The 15,393-nt window shown below is 39.7% G+C and overlaps 2 protein-coding genes across 3 annotated transcripts; both read right to left on the reverse strand.

Annotated features, from left to right (window-relative positions):
* Positions 1-351: 351 nt before the first annotated feature.
* On the reverse strand, positions 352-1,620 carry LOC129731325 (transmembrane protein 231). Of its 2 annotated transcripts, XM_055691222.1 has the most exons (4): positions 1,515-1,620; positions 1,240-1,346; positions 1,017-1,148; positions 352-962 (listed from the first exon to the last, which is right to left on the reverse strand). In XM_055691222.1, the coding sequence occupies exons 1-4, from the start codon at positions 1,561-1,563 to the stop codon at positions 429-431; spliced, it is 822 nt and encodes a 273-aa protein (XP_055547197.1). In that variant the 5' UTR covers positions 1,564-1,620; the 3' UTR covers positions 352-428. The 2 variants fall into 2 exon arrangements, with proteins under 2 accessions (XP_055547197.1, XP_055547196.1); XM_055691221.1 differs by having other exon boundaries at positions 1,240-1,574.
* A 97-nt stretch (positions 1,621-1,717) lies between these two features.
* LOC129731326 (inactive hydroxysteroid dehydrogenase-like protein 1) lies at positions 1,718-15,007 on the reverse strand. Its single transcript, XM_055691223.1, has 5 exons — positions 14,052-15,007; positions 13,690-13,923; positions 4,206-4,426; positions 3,734-3,829; positions 1,718-2,134 (listed from the first exon to the last, which is right to left on the reverse strand). Exons 1-5 carry the CDS (start codon positions 14,221-14,223, stop codon positions 1,883-1,885), a joined length of 975 nt encoding a protein of 324 aa, XP_055547198.1. The 5' UTR covers positions 14,224-15,007; the 3' UTR covers positions 1,718-1,882.
* Positions 15,008-15,393: the final 386 nt, after the last annotated feature.

Below are 15,393 nucleotides of genomic sequence, written 5' to 3' on the forward strand. Positions count from 1 at the left end.
TATTTCGCTTAAAAATCACGTCCTAGAAAAAGCACGGGGCAGAAATATCCCTGAATAAGAGAGAAAAAATATCTCCGGTAAATCATTTTTCCGGGTAATTGAATTCTGGATAATCAAGTTTGATTAATTTTTGGAGTCTAATTTGAAACCATTTTTCTTTTGTCGTGCAACAAGCGATTTCCATCAATTCTAAATTCATTTATATTATTGTATTTGATTCAAAAACATATCATTGAGATAAATTCGATTGGTTTGCGATCGAATTTGATTGATTTGATAAGTCACTATAATAGAAACTAACTTTTTTTCAGAATTTTCTCTCTAAGTACGAACCCTTTACCACATGGAAAATTAGAAAAATGACTTACCCTTTATTGAATCAAATTTCAATTTTAATCGTTACATATAACATAGCGTTGATTGCACTACTAGTCATTTTTCACCTTCCACGGTACTATTTCCATCGCTCGAATGGTAAAACTTTCGAATAACCGATCCTTCACCAGATCCGCAATCCACAGAAAAACAATCAGAACCGAAAAGTATTGAATCCAGAGCTGCAGAACTTTTTGCCAGATGGAAGCCCTGTACAGAAGCGCTGTTTGGCGGCTATCTTCTCCTCCGATTAGCAACTTTACGCGGATTGTTACCTCACCGGATCCATCCTGTTCCCAGTCGATTCGTTGTGGGTTGAAATTAAAATATGCCGCATTTGATGCCTCAATGCGGGCCTGAATCGAGTCCGGTAGAAACTCTTCCAACCGGGTGAAGTTTTCATTAGGCAGATAGTTGTGATTGAAATGCGTTTTGATGTTACGCATGAAGAAGGGACACTGCAGGGAAGCCGACTGACCGGACTGGAGGTGACCCCGATGCGTTATAGTTCCGGAATTGAAAGACCGCTTCGGAGGAGTTATTTTGTTTAGAGAAATAAATGCGGGTATGAGAAAATAACAATTATTCTGAAAGATTCAATGAAGTTAATATATCTTCGTCAATATAAAGAATTTGTTTACCATTATTTCAGCCTCTAGAAAGAAGTAAAACGAATAAAACACCAGTCCTGTCGACTCGTCCGGTAAGTTGAAGCTGACCGACACGCTAAGGCTGTCAATTTTTCCATCCTCGTTTCTATCACCGGTTGCCACCTGCAAATCATTCAAGCACGTGTCCGGTAAATTAAACCGCTGAATGAATCATCTTTTTTTTACTTTGAACTCATCCTTCGCAAATGCCTACCTTTAGCGTGGTGCATTCCTGCTGCCGTTCGGCGGTTAGCGTGTTGAATGCATTGAACGAACTGCATGCGATAACTTCATTGCCAATCTCCGGTTGATCGATTTCCGCTAGAAACAGATAGCGATAGGTGAACTTCACTGCCGGTTGCTCGTACACTAGCCGGTAGTCGTCCCAGAGACCCCCGGGGTTCACTATCAGTATGACGTAGTACGGAAGAGCTAGCGCTAGCAGAACAAGCGACGTGATTACAAAGGTAGAAAATGAACAAAGATTACTTCGGTACAGGATGTAAACCGATTTCCGATGTAGATTGAAGAGTTTCATTTTTTTCTCGGAAGGCCTGATTATCGGATTGAAAACAACAAACCAGTTTGTTTGCGTTTCATTGTGAAACCATAACAACCGTCATAACTGAACACTGCGCAGCAGTGCGGGATAGGTAGAAAGGGTTTCTCTATTGACACAAAGATGGCTCTCATTTTGGAATGTTATACTAGCGGAACTGGTAACTAATACCAATTGAATTTGTTCAGGCAATCAGTCTTATGCTAATTTTCACAAAAAATACAAATACAAGCCGTCGGTAACTACGCGTAACTTTATGAAAATGCAATTAGAAATTCCCGAGCTTGCAGCGTGGCTCTCACTTAACTTTGGCCTCGGATTGCTGTTGCTGCTGGAAGTACTCCTGCCGGAAGCGGTCGTTCATGATGCCGCCAATCATAGTCCCAAGCCATTCGGGAGCTAGCCGCATAAAGCCGTACTGGATACCGTGGGACCAGTAACCGGTAGTTTGTTTGGTCTTACCCAGCGTGAAAACGGCGTACTTCGCGAATGATTTCGCGTTCGGGATAAAAACTCCGCCGGCCATTATGGTGTCGGAGTAGCTGTTCATCTGCAAAAAAAATGTTTTTTAGTTTAGGTTATTAAAAAATAAGCTCACTTCCCCACGACACAGTCCTTCGCATGACGAAGTCTTGCATTAAGATATAATTGTTTTAGGATCTTTTCAAGTCCATCACAAGTGGTTTTAACCTTCTCGGGTAATTAAAATAATTAACCTTGAGAAAGAACAACAAACCAACTTGACCTTAGGGGTCAGTTCATGAAAACGGCGGTAAATCGTTTAAAAGCCGTTAACTCCATCCATTGCAATAATGGTCAGAAACAGCTGAAAGTTACTGCTCAGAGATTGTTTTGTTCAAATGGTGATAAACAAAGGTAATAATTTTAAATGTCAGCGAAGCTTTTAAGTACATAGTACCTTCGGTTTTCTTGTCGCTATATTGGATGTCATCAGATGTCTTTTGATCGCGGGTATAAGCATACCGGCAAGTCACGCAAAACCTACCCTAACCGGCCGGTCGGTTACCAAAGCGTGCAGCATTTTATGTCTACCGGCCGGTCAGTCAGTGCAAAGTGCACATCGGTGACTGAACTGCACATGCACATGCACACACGCACACAGTTGTGGCATTGATTAGCATTCGGCTCCGCTCCGGTAAGCTGCATTGAGTTATAATTGGAACCTTTTTAGCCTACTGGCCTGCTTCAAGGGAATCCTGCATGCTGCGTGAGCTGTCTCTTTAGTTTGACATTTTTGCGCAAGCTATAATAAGACAGAGAGTAGGGTGACCAGTTTCCAGTGAACGTCGAAAAAAATCTGTTTCATGAGCGTAATCATATCTTTTTTGCCACGCGTCAAGCAACCATTTTTTGTATTTATTTATGAATCTTCGAAAAAAAATCGTACGAATAAAATGGGAATGAATGAAGCTAAGGTTATGAAAGCTAATAAATTTGTTTCAGTAGAAAAATAAATTAGAAATTCATTGAGCTCATTCGCTTTTCCGATATTGCCACTCTATCGATTAATTCAGAAAATTACGGCGCTCACAGCTATGATTTTCAGGCATCATATTGATAAATGTTTGGCCCGCAGTGCAACTAGTCAGTACTCTTACAGCCCGTGTTTCTGAAGGTTGATTGAACTTCGCAAAAAGCGTTCAGGGGCCATCCACATACCACGTGGACCGATTTTTAACGATTTTGCCCCCCCCACTCCCCCTCGAACAATGCTAAATACCATAAGGTTCATCTCACAAAGACCCGTTTCAAAATTTACAAAAAAATGACATTTATAAGATGTACATTTATAGCTCAATATTAAAATATCCTAAAGTGATGAGGATGGAAAAATGAAGTATCAACTCGTACAACTTGTTTAAAACATACTTCAAAATGATTTCAACCCCCACGTGGACACCCTACCATAAACACTAACCTTGGTTACTCATTCGCAAACATGCAACTGCACTCTGCATTCTAGAGATCACTATCGCTTTCAACAGTTAAACGTTTTTATTTTTTCACGAGAAGGAGGTGTGTGACGAATCAATTTTTTATACGGTATCCAGTCGAAACATGCCTGCCGATTGTAAGGATTGACCCCGAACAACCGGAGAGGCTTCGAACGGGTTCTCGTCGTACTCACCTTGGTGGTCACAAACAGTGGGCTGACCAGTTGACACGTTATGCCAAACGGTTCCAGCTCGTACTGCATCGCTAGGGTGAAGTTGTGCATGTAGGCCTGTTGCGGAGCGACATGAAAGAGGAAAAACAAAACAGCGTATGTTGGTTGCAGTTTTAAAAGGCTTATTAACATTGAAAACTGGTTTGCGCATATTATTAGCGGTATTTTATGCATGCAACGGAGTGGGTACTACAAGTTTGCTGGCAAACGACGAAGATGATTGTAATTAAAGTCTCGAAAGGTGCAACATTCAATATTCGCTGGATAACCCTGAAGTGTCCGATGAGGATCTTCGCACAGCATATAAAGGGGAATTTATCGGTGTACTAATGAAACGTTTGCGAGATAATTTGGCTAATGAAATAAATTCTAGAATAGAATGTGATGCAGTCGTTCGTTCTGTGTTGCTTGCGCAACATTGATGGTAACTGACCTTCGAAGCCGCGTAGACCGTCATATAAGGCAACGGTTGCAGCTCACTACCGGAGGATATATTCACGATGGCACCCTGACGGCGTTGCTTCATCTCCGGCAGCACTATCCTTGTGAGCATTGTTGCGGCCGCGATATTGACGTTGATTATGCCCCACAGTTTGTCCTCCGGAACTTTGTCCAGATCATCCGGGAAATCCACATTCATTCCGGCATTGTTAACTGTTTCGTGGGGAAATGCGGTTGAACACGATAATCAGGGTATATGAAACGGAAAAAAAGGAAGAAAGAAAGACCGATTAAAAATACAGGTGACTATATATTGCAAAACTGCTTCAAGTTGATACGGGTCCACCGACTTCGTTCGAGTTTTATGAACCGTTTCTCTAGGTCATTAAAATGATAAACATGAAAATTGAATTACGGTACCTATTCATTTAATGGTTTTTGCTGTGAAACGTTTTTATCTCACTAATTTGATCAATTCAATTTTATTTTGAGCTGCCATTAACTAGATAATAATTTTGTTAACACTGTGTTGTAAGATTGATAGATGTTTTTATTTTTAAAGCTTAAATTTTATGGTTGCGAACGAGTTTCTCAAGGAGTCTATTTTATTAAATAGGTATACATAAATATACGCTCGAAGTAATAGAAAATTCAAGAAAGTCTTAATTGAAACTTTGCGATAATCCACCTCACAATTTTTCTGTGGGTAATTGTTGATGGATCTCTTAATGTGACTGATGTGAGCGAATATTTGCCACTCATTAAATATAGAAAATAGAAAGATTGTTAAAGTAGTTCAAAGTTAGATTTTTTTGACGTAGGACTACGTCTAACCGCACCATATCGAGATACATTCCGCGAAAGCTAAAACCAAGATGTAACGTCGGAATGAAAGATTTCAAACGGTTATACTGATGTAACCACATGATGGATCACAATAGTCAATATGTCTTGGACTGATAAAATGATGGACAGTTTTGTGATTCTTCAATTTTCATTATCACTTCATTGTTAAACAGTGAAAATTTTCATAAAAGTTTCAATGTCGAATTTTCACCAATAATGTACCAATCACATGCGAGCACGTCTGGCACAGACTTCATGAATAGACACCAACTGCCTGCTGAGATATCCTGTAGAGCAGTGGCAAAAAAAAAATTTGACACAATCTCCCCGTTCCAATAGGTCAACTAATGTTAGCTTCCATGAGCCTAGACTATTTTGATGTCTTGAAGGTGAAGCTTTTTCGTAACCACTTCCACTATCAGACAGTATTACGTTCTGCTGTTAATATGTATGTTAATGTTAATAAAACTGATGTCTTGAAGTAGAATATGATGGCACAGGCAACAGTACTGCATCGAGCAATGTGTGAACAGAGCGCTGGTTACTCGTCTTCTATCAGTGCAGAAAAACTCGAAATTCATTTTTTTTGCAGTCAAGCCAAGTGAAACCTACATTGCCGCTGTTGACGCAAAATGGGACGTGGAACACAATCGAATTGCCGTTTTAATTGTCTTCTTTTTCTTCTTGTTTCATGTAGCAGCAAATATCAGAATTCAATATGATTTTTCGGGTGCCGCAAAATACGCTGCACCGCTGGGGACAACAAAATGCGTTGTTTATTTTTTCAGATTTATTTAAATAACTGAATATAGGTATTGGAAACAACTCTGGAAAAATATTTGGGATTTAACATATGCAAAATTTTAGTATCGAAGGGCAGATAACTTGGATTGTTAGGGTGATTATCGAACAACTACAACATTCTGAGCGAATTAAAATGTAATGTAAAGAGTCTCCCTACAGAATATTAGAGATAGAACGAGAAAGTTGGCAACAAAGTGGACCCACAATCCGGGACGGTTCACTTTGCTTCTACACATACGGTTCTAAAATGAATGGTTCCGCGGGTGCGGGATTCACAGGACCAGGAATTAATAATTTTTCTCTCATGGGACACTGGCCAACAGTATTCCAGGCGGAAATATACCCGATAACAGAATGCACGAATACGTGTCTGTTAACAAAAATACGAGTAACTTTAAAATCCGGTCCTAATCCGGTTAGAGCGCGTTTGTTTTCACATACTGGGCGGCGTATAACAGTGTCTGATCCAGAGCGAACGGCTGATCTACGAAATACAGTTATACACTCAACGGTTGGCTGCGAAGTCTGTGTATAATAAACAGAAGGTCGAGTTCCGATACGGAATGTAGCACCAAGGCTTTGCTTTGCTTTGCTAGTATCGCTCCAAAAACGATTTATTCTAAATTGTTTGCTGATAGAATTGGATTTGAATTCATCCCATTGCCTTAACACGTTCATTTTTGTAAATGCATTGAGTTTAAAGACTAACGTTACTTTTCCTACAAAATAGCGAAATGATTTCAACGCTTTAGCACGAAAAGTTGGTGTGCCTGAACTAGACCTCTTAAAAGACGCCATCTTTTCATAACCCAAAACTAACATCTGACATTATGGTTGCCGTGGTTCTGTGGTTAGTGATGTCGGTCGGCTAACTCTCCTACACGGTTGTGATATCGGGTTCGATTCCCGATCAGGTCGAGGATCTTTTCGAGCTGGAAATTTGCTCAACCCAGCACTGGGGTACGGTGTATCGTTGTACTTATCTTACAACATGCAAAATGTGCGAAAAATAATATCGATAACGAATTCTCTCAACTAATCTAGTTGATCGAGACCGCTATTAGCCCTCCATGCTAGCGTGCGATATCATTGTTTTGTTTATGAAACCACCGTGGGTTCGGAATGGAAACGGAGCCAAAAATGTCACATACAAACCCGTCTAAGGCCTGGCCTGAACAGTCTAGTTTGCCATGCTTACTGGTCCGAAATCATTAGCAAGGACATAATCAAAACACGTGTTTTGTTGTGAGTAACAATTTGTGACTGGTGTGATAGAAAAGAGGAGCAAAGTGCTTTAGATTTGCTTCACGAGTATTATGATTGGGAAGAAAGTGAGTGCTTGGTAGAAAATCTGCTTCCGAACCGATCAAAAGAAGCAGCTTTGATACGGTCCCAGGTGCGGAATATAACCTAAATTGTTGCCGGAAATTGCCACAAAGGCGCTTAGAAATCAACCAGTTTAACTGGACACTCCCTCTGGCGGATCGAAGATTGTTTGCCCTACAAACAACCAAGCACAAAAATGTGAAACGCAGTGGAAGCACAATAAAGCAGGTATAAGACGAAGCAAATATTTGCTATTTTTCAATACATATTTTATTTTGTGCAAATAAAAATCGTACCAAAAATAGCAAATATTTGCGTCGTCTAATACCTGCTTAAGTTAGAGGACAGTAGAAGAAGCTATACATTTTTTATTGCCGGGCCACGGAAGATCAGAACTCCACTCAAACCAGGGAATTGCGAAATGTGTGGCCGATAGTGGATGAATGTGAGTTCCGAGTGGTAGATCCTTTCGCGAGAACGACTTTCAAATACACCAAGGTCACTTTTTTGCGTTTTGTTTGGTTTGGTGTTTTGGTTTTTTTACGCGGCTTTTCTACGCGGTTCCCGGAAGTTACGCGGTTTTTTTACGCGGATTCCGGAATTTACGCGGTTTTTTTGACGCGGATTCCGGAAGTTACGCGGTTTTTTTACGCGGATTCCGGAATTTATGCGGTTTTTTACGCTGTTTTTTTAACGCGGCACGTATCTCCCGCGTTAAAAGCGACTTTAGTATACTACATGGTTATTGCTCTTAAATGTAAGGGTCAACTCCTAAACTGGTATCAGATTTAGATGAGCCATGAATGCAAGATGGTATTGAAAAATCGTATTTTTTATTTATTTCCAAATTCTTGGTAAAGGGTGTCCACGATGAAATTGCCACACACATAATTGATTCGCGAAATTCGAGTTTTCATCCGATTGCCATCAAATTGTCAGGGATTGAAAAATAACTATTAAACTTCATTTTGCCATTTTATTCGTATTTTATTTACAGTCCATACGCAAATGCCCGCACTTTGGCCTTAACCCCGGTCCTAAGATTGTGCACAACCTGTGAATCAACCGTTTTTTGAATGTAAACCCATACTTTCTTCAGTTCCTCGACTGTCTTCACTATCTTAGCTTGTTTAAGAAGGTGCTGTTTCATAATCGCCCAGTACTTTTCGATGGGGCGGAGCTCCGGAGTGTTGGGAGGGTTGAACATTTTTGGCACGAAATTGACCTTATTGTCCGCATACCACTTCAGCACGTCCTTGGAGTAGTGGCATGAGGCCAAATCCGGCCAGAAGATTGTTGGGACGTTGTGGGCCTTCAGGAGAGGAAGCAGCCGCTTCTGGAGGCACTCTTTCATGTACACCTGTCCGTTCATCGTGTCCTGGGTCACGAAAGGTGAACTCCGCTTCCCGCACGTGCAGATGGCTTGCCAAACCAGGAATTTCTTCGCAACATTGGACATCTTCTGAGTGCGGACATGCTCGGGAACGCTGAACTTATCCTTGGCCGTGAAAAACAGGTTGCCGGGGATCTGTTTGAAGTCGGCCTTCACATATGTTACGTCGTTCATGATACTTAAAAAGTGTTTATAATGATTCATAGTGATTTTACCGAATGATTATTTAATAATGCGTGAAAGTCTCGGTTGCAAAGCATCATCCAAAGAATGAAACAGACTTATGGAACGTCGTACAGGCAGTGTGAAATACTAGTCCAGCTTCTATCCGTGAAAACCTGGTGGTAAACATACCACGAAGATTGAATATGGTTTTACAAAACAAAGGACAAGCCACAAGATACGGAAAATGAGTGTTGTAACGAAAAGGGAAATAAAGCTTATTTGGATTGTTTTGTATATATATTTTAATAGTGTATTCATTTTTTTCACAGAAAAAAAAGAATATCTGCAGATCGTAATGACGTAACATAACATCATACAACAACTAAAATCAGTGCGTAAATATGGAAAATTATCCAACACTGCAAGTGTATTTATTATTTCGACATGAACGTTCCTAACACACTAGAGCTGTACAAAACTTGAGGGAAGGAGTCAAGAAAAGGAGGCACATTCGCGATACGGTCTGCAATACAGCACAAGAGGTTTTACGCCCGACCACAGGAACCACACGAAAAACGTGGTTTGATTCGGAATATCAAGGTATGGTGGCAGCAAATCGTGTGACACAGCAATCGAAAAGAGACTCCACCAACGCGTGAAACTCGTATACTGCGAACAATACCTTGCGGAGAAAAAAAGGTATACTTCTGCTGGCGTGACACGAAAAACTTTTAGAAAGTGGTGAACGGGAGAAACCGGACCGATCCCTGTCACGACAGGGCAGGGAACCTGATAACCAATGAGACCCTGGTGACCACGCGTTGGAAACAAAGTGATGATGAACGGCGAAAGGGAAGATAAGTAGGGATGCAGGGATCAACTTTGGATCAGTCAATTTTGGAAAGCTAACGGACATGGTAGTTAAAAGAAGCGTGGAAGTTCATCGATTCTTGGTGCTTAGATTGTGATAGAACAGGGTATCTTTGAAGGAGTCAATGAATTGTACATTGGTATTCTGGTGATGCGTAACAAAAATGTTAACCGCGAAATAGAGACGATAAACAGCCGCAAACAGAAGTTTTTATGGTTTAGGCGGCCTGCTAAGATCACGCAGCATGCACGCCCGCACGAAATTTGCGCTCTACAGGACGCTGATACTACCAGTGGTACTCGGCCATGAATGTTAGTTTTCGAGCGTAGAATCGAGGACATTCAATACTTGGCGTTAAACCGGAATCTAGTGCAGCGCAAAGTATATCAGCAAGAGGATATTGTCAAACTGATAAAATACGATACTTTTCAGAAAGCTGGCCACGTGACACGAATGTCGGAGGAGCGACCAGCAAAGATAATGTTCAGCAGAGAGTCACAAAACGACTTCCAGGTGTCATGGATACTAGCGGATCAGGTAAAATTAAGTATGTAGAATTGGAAAAATCGCAATTACTTTTTCGATGTCAAATGACCTTAAAATACAAAAAACGTCGAGATTTGGTGTTTGGTAGGGCCTACTTGGACGTTTTCTAGAAAACCAAGTACTTAACATTAAATATATTAGAATTTGCTTTTAGAAGGACTCACAGCATGCTCCAAACCACATGTAAAGTATTTCAATGCTTTTCCTTGAGCTCGATTTTTTATTAAAGCGGTTAACTTATTTTTTACCAGGGTGGTTCCGAAATGAAATTTGTTGTTATTGTTATTGATTTTATTTTATTTTGATTCAGATAACAGGTGTCAACATAAAAAAACTATTTTTTCGGAACAGCACCAAGATTTACTGCTAACGACATATTTTTAAAAATGTTTCAAATACTCAGGTAATCGAAACATTGCTTATGTTTTACATTAAAATGTTTGAAAATAAGTCTGTTTCCAGCAAATATATGGTAGTTTTCATGTAAAGCAGACCAAAAAAGAATGGAGCAAGTGTTCCGATTATTTCAAAACGACACAACGCTGGTCATCAGTTTTTCAGATATTACTCAGGGATAAAGACCCTTCTATCCAAACGATTATTAAAACAATCCTTCAATTTAAGAAGTTGAGAAAAAGGAAAATATATAGGAACACAAGACAGTCAACAATCAGTAAGTTGCTAAATGATACCTGTGTTTGCAGCTTAATGTAAAAGATAAAAAAAAAAACATGGCCACCCTCTAAATAAATAATTTTTAATACAAGTCAGATCTCAAACCCAGAAATTAATATTATTAACTGATAAATACTGTTTTTTATTATTCATAAACTTCCAATTTGTGGTTAACGCAAATAAATGACGGTAGATGATATTATGGAGCTTTATGAATCATTGACTTTAAAGCATGAAGCCAATTCAGTTACGTATGGCTGATTGGCATCGTGTCTGATGTGGTAAACTTCCATTGTGTTTTGACACCGAGGCATTGATGGCTTGTGATCATTTACAAAATGAAAGCGTTTGTACTTTCGCATTGCTAAAAGTTTCTCCCTATTTTATGCAATATGTAATTAATAACACTTTTTGCAGAAGTCTGTTCATGTAAGCATGACAAAACATAAATATTAGGTTTCACAAAAAGATTGAATTACTATGATTGATTTTCCTTATCTTATCTACTCTCAATCTATGACTAGTGAAAAATAATCATATAGCTTTATGATATTTTAATCGATTACTCAGTTATACTTGAAGCGGTTAAGGCCACTCGTACTGTCGAATAATCGCTTCTATGACAAATGTTCATGTGTTGTTCATGCGTTCATGTGTTGACATTTCCAAAACGATGGCAGCTTGTCGAAGCTAACCTTCGTAGATTCGACCAACATCTGAAGGAAATTAAAATCTCGTTTGTCGATGGTAAATGATCGGTGAATATGACGTTGCTAACACTCATTGTTCATCGTTGAGTAACAGTGAACAATATTTGGGTTATTATGCTCATCGCTAGAATGCTTTTCATGACTGAACGATGACAATTAAAATCATTTCATACGCAGGAACTTTTCTCATATGGTAACATAATTTGAAAAGCAGTATTATGTCGTAGACACTGTATAAATACACAAATATTCTGCTTTCCATATAGTTCGAAAGAGCTTCATTTAAATGTAATACATTATTTGGTCCCCGTGGCTCTGTGGTTAGCGATGTCGGTCGGCTAGCTCTCCCACACGGTTGTGATATCGGGTTCGATTCCCGATCGAGTCGAGGATCTTTTCGAGCTGTAAATTTTCTCGACTCAGCACTGGAGCACGGTGTATCGTTGTACTTATCCTACACATGCAAAATGTGCCAAAAAACAATATCGATAACGAATTCTCTCAACTAATCTAGTTGATCGAGACCGCTATTAGCCCCAAGGCTAAGCGTGCGATATTGTTTTTTACATTACTCCAAAATTTGTTCATAAATATCGGTTACTGACACTACCCAGAACGCCGGTTTAAAGCGGTTGATAGTGCAATATTGAAGATTATTCATTGTAGACACATTCGAAAATACCATCTATAGAAAAGCAGGTATCGTTCTTTCCAAAAACCTCCATTAATATTGACACTGGTCAAACTGATCAAATTTGATCACTGGTATGGTTTTCATAAAATTTTTAAGAGAAGCACAACCTGAAAAATATTGATACAGAAGAATTTATCGTTCTTTTTTTTGTTTTTTTTTTCTTGAAATAAATCAGTGAAAAAAACTTTTTAAAAACTAACCTTAACATTTAACTAGTCAATCGTTTTAGTTATTCGAATGAAAAAATAATTCCAATAGTGTTTCATCACTCAAATAAATTAGTAGGGGCAAATTCTTTAAAATATGAAAGGTTAATTGATTCAAATATTTGTATCTCTCGCCAAAGCTAAAAAATATAGTCTAATCCATAATAAATCGTTGGACTGCACACATTTGACAGAACCGGTTGTGACGCTTTCCGATACATGGCAGATTTTGCAGATCCAGATCTAACACAACCTGTCCAGTTCTTTTTAAAGCAAAATGTGTGTTTGGAAGTTATTGTTGCGTCATATAATATGCACATAATTTAAATTCATTCTGTGTTCGAAAACTAAGAAAATATTCCCAATGAAATTTTCTGCTGCATAGAGAGTAAATTAGATTCTGGAATATCTGATAATAGTTTTCTGTTTTGTAATTTAGATTTTCACAAGAATAGTTTTGTTGCGAAAAAAATGAACAAGTGGTAGTAAGGTAAAAAAAGCATATTCGAAATTCAGTCCTGAAATCTAAAAACAGAAGTGACCTGCTCAAAAATTCACAGCTCGTAAACTGTAAATTGTACATATACTAAAATAAGTATATAAATTTAGTCAAAAAAAATTCTGAGAAAAATTATTTTGGAAAACTGCTACCTCTGAATAATTAAAAAAAAAATTACAGGAAAACAACTATTGAAAATCTACTAAATATGACATTTTCTTGTTCGCTAGTTTATGTAACAATTTATGAGTTTGTTGAAATCACGATTTGCAAAAAAAAATTTTTTTTCTATATATTTTTTCGAGTTTTCAAAAAAATCTCACAGCAAGTTCCCATACCAACTCTATGATGTACGACACTAAACTGAAAATTCATTCGGGATTTTCTTAATTGTTTATTTCAATTTTATTACGAACCAAAAAGCGGACTTTTATGGTTCCGTTTCGTTCGAATTTCAGTTTGGACTTCCAACCTAACGTTACGAGCATTATCTGGTCCTATGTCGATCTATACGCTACAGGGCCAAAAAACAAAAAAATGGTTTTAAGTTTGCGTTTATGATTATCACTTTTCAGTAGTCATTTCGATTTGTGTCGCAAAGTCAACTTTATTTACTTCGCTTCAAGCGAGTATCGCTATCAGTTTGCGCCATTAACCTTTGCGCACCGAATCAATTCACAATCCACAAACCGCACCCGATAAGAGCATAGATAAAACAGCCAGCACTCAAACAACACTCACCTAATATCCCAACCGGAATTCCAGCAAGCTCTCGCTTGATCTTATCGTAGATTGGCTGTCCCTGGCTGAAATCCGCGGCGATCCACTTCGTCTTTACGTGGTAGCGCTGTTCTATCTCGGCAGCGGCAGCAACTAGCTTCTCGCTGGTCCGTGAGATCAGCACAATATCGAGACCGCGTGCCGCCAGCTGGAACGCATACTCCTTACCGATTCCATCGGTGCAGCCGGTAACAACTGCGGTGATCATCCGTTTGGTAACCACAACGGGTAATAAAACAAGCACGATATATATCATTAAAAATAACAAGGAAATAAACAGGCCGATCGTTTCGGTCGACTGAGGAAAGATCAGCATCACTTACCAGCCCACTTGCCGAAGCGTTCCGCTAGGCTTTTATTCTCCTCCGGTACGAAGTACGGAGTCAGTATGGCCAACACTATTTGTACAACCGATTTAAGATTGTCATACAGCCAGAGGGCTAGGACATAGCAGCCTAGAAACGCAAGACCTGTGAAGCTCCACGCGAGCAGCATATTTTAGCTTTTCGGTAAGACACGACCGACTTCAAAGGTAAGCACTAGAACAACAGCCACAACAAACTGGAAGCTGAACTCTCTCACATACACGCGCACTCGCAAGCCTAGTCAATGCCAGCCGCTTGTCAATTTCACTGCAACCCCCGTCGCGAGTCACCTCCCCAAAACAAACCCCACCGACCGACGTCGAAACGTGCACTTGGAACACGCGGTTATATGATCGAATTAACACAAACCACATCGATCAAATACGATGTTTGCGAGGCAGAGCACGGCACGGTACTGAAACTAGCTTAACTCACGCCAGCTGGTTGATGCTCGACTCGACCGACCGACACCACCGGCTTTAACTCAACTCGACCACTGGTAACCCTATTCAGTAGGCCCGGTAGCTCGCAGCTTCCTCGCAGCTGAATCGTTTGTCCCCTTGGGTAACCGTGCACTACCACCGTCGCGACGCACAAAAACCGGCATCGGTAAATACATAAAAGCGAAACTGGTTGATGTTTGTAGAAACAACTCAGCGCTTGCAAGGAAGACTGCAGCTGTGAACGCTCCAGTGGCACACTAATCTCTCGAGTCTCAGCGCGTGATGTAATGCGGCGGATCTGATTTTCGATGTTTCGCTTTGAGCCACGCAATTTTCCGCGATCTCTAGCTGAAAGCGAAAGTACACCGGCAGGCGGCAGGTTGTTTTTCGAGATGAGAGGATGCTATTGAGTTGTAAACAATCTTCACCTGGTTTGACGTATCGTTTACTTCGTGTAACTGGAGAGGCACTACTGTCAAATTCGTTATGTAAACATTGACGTGCAATTGTGAGCATGCGCAGAAACACATGGTTTTACAGTTGACTAGGGGTGCGACCATGCGCTAGAAGGTGATACATGAATTTGCATATCTGAATGAAGAATGTATTGCGGTGCTTGCCCGTGGCTACGATTGTAACAGCTATATCAAAGCGAAAAAAAACACTCGATAAATTTGTAGAGTTGGTAACAAAAAGTATGGTGACAAATCCCCTCGGTGTGTGCGGTTGCTTATCAGGCGTGAATGTGCCAAGCAAAGCAATGTTTTTTTTACTCGAATATTGTGACTAAACTAGTTAACCTTGGGAGTAAAATCAATGAAAAGTGTAATCTCTGATTACTTAATTGTGTCAAATAA

The sequence above is a fragment of the Wyeomyia smithii genome, chromosome 3, assembly GCF_029784165.1.
Source record: "Wyeomyia smithii strain HCP4-BCI-WySm-NY-G18 chromosome 3, ASM2978416v1, whole genome shotgun sequence".
Classification (NCBI taxonomy): domain Eukaryota; kingdom Metazoa; phylum Arthropoda; class Insecta; order Diptera; family Culicidae; genus Wyeomyia; species Wyeomyia smithii.

What these genes read in the sequence shown, in the direction of transcription:
- LOC129731326 (XM_055691223.1), bottom strand. Translation starts at nt 14,223, where the DNA reads ATGCTGCTCGCGTGGAGCTTCACAGGTCTTGCGTTTCTAGGCTGCTAT. An exon ending in AATTCCGGTTGGGATATTAG is followed by an intron (nt 4,427 to 13,689) that starts GTGAGTGTTGTT and finishes CCCACGAAACAG; the next exon opens with TTAACAATGCCGGAATGAAT. An exon ending in CACTGTTTGTGACCACCAAG is followed by an intron (nt 2,135 to 3,733) that starts GTGAGTACGACG and finishes TTTTTTTTGCAG; the next exon opens with ATGAACAGCTACTCCGACAC.
- LOC129731325 (XM_055691221.1), bottom strand. Translation starts at nt 1,563, where the DNA reads ATGAAACTCTTCAATCTACATCGGAAATCGGTTTACATCCTGTACCGA. An exon ending in AGGAATGCACCACGCTAAAG is followed by an intron (nt 1,149 to 1,239) that starts GTAGGCATTTGC and finishes AATGATTTGCAG; the next exon opens with GTGGCAACCGGTGATAGAAA. An exon ending in TTCTAGAGGCTGAAATAATG is followed by an intron (nt 963 to 1,016) that starts GTAAACAAATTC and finishes TGAATCTTTCAG; the next exon opens with AATAATTGTTATTTTCTCAT.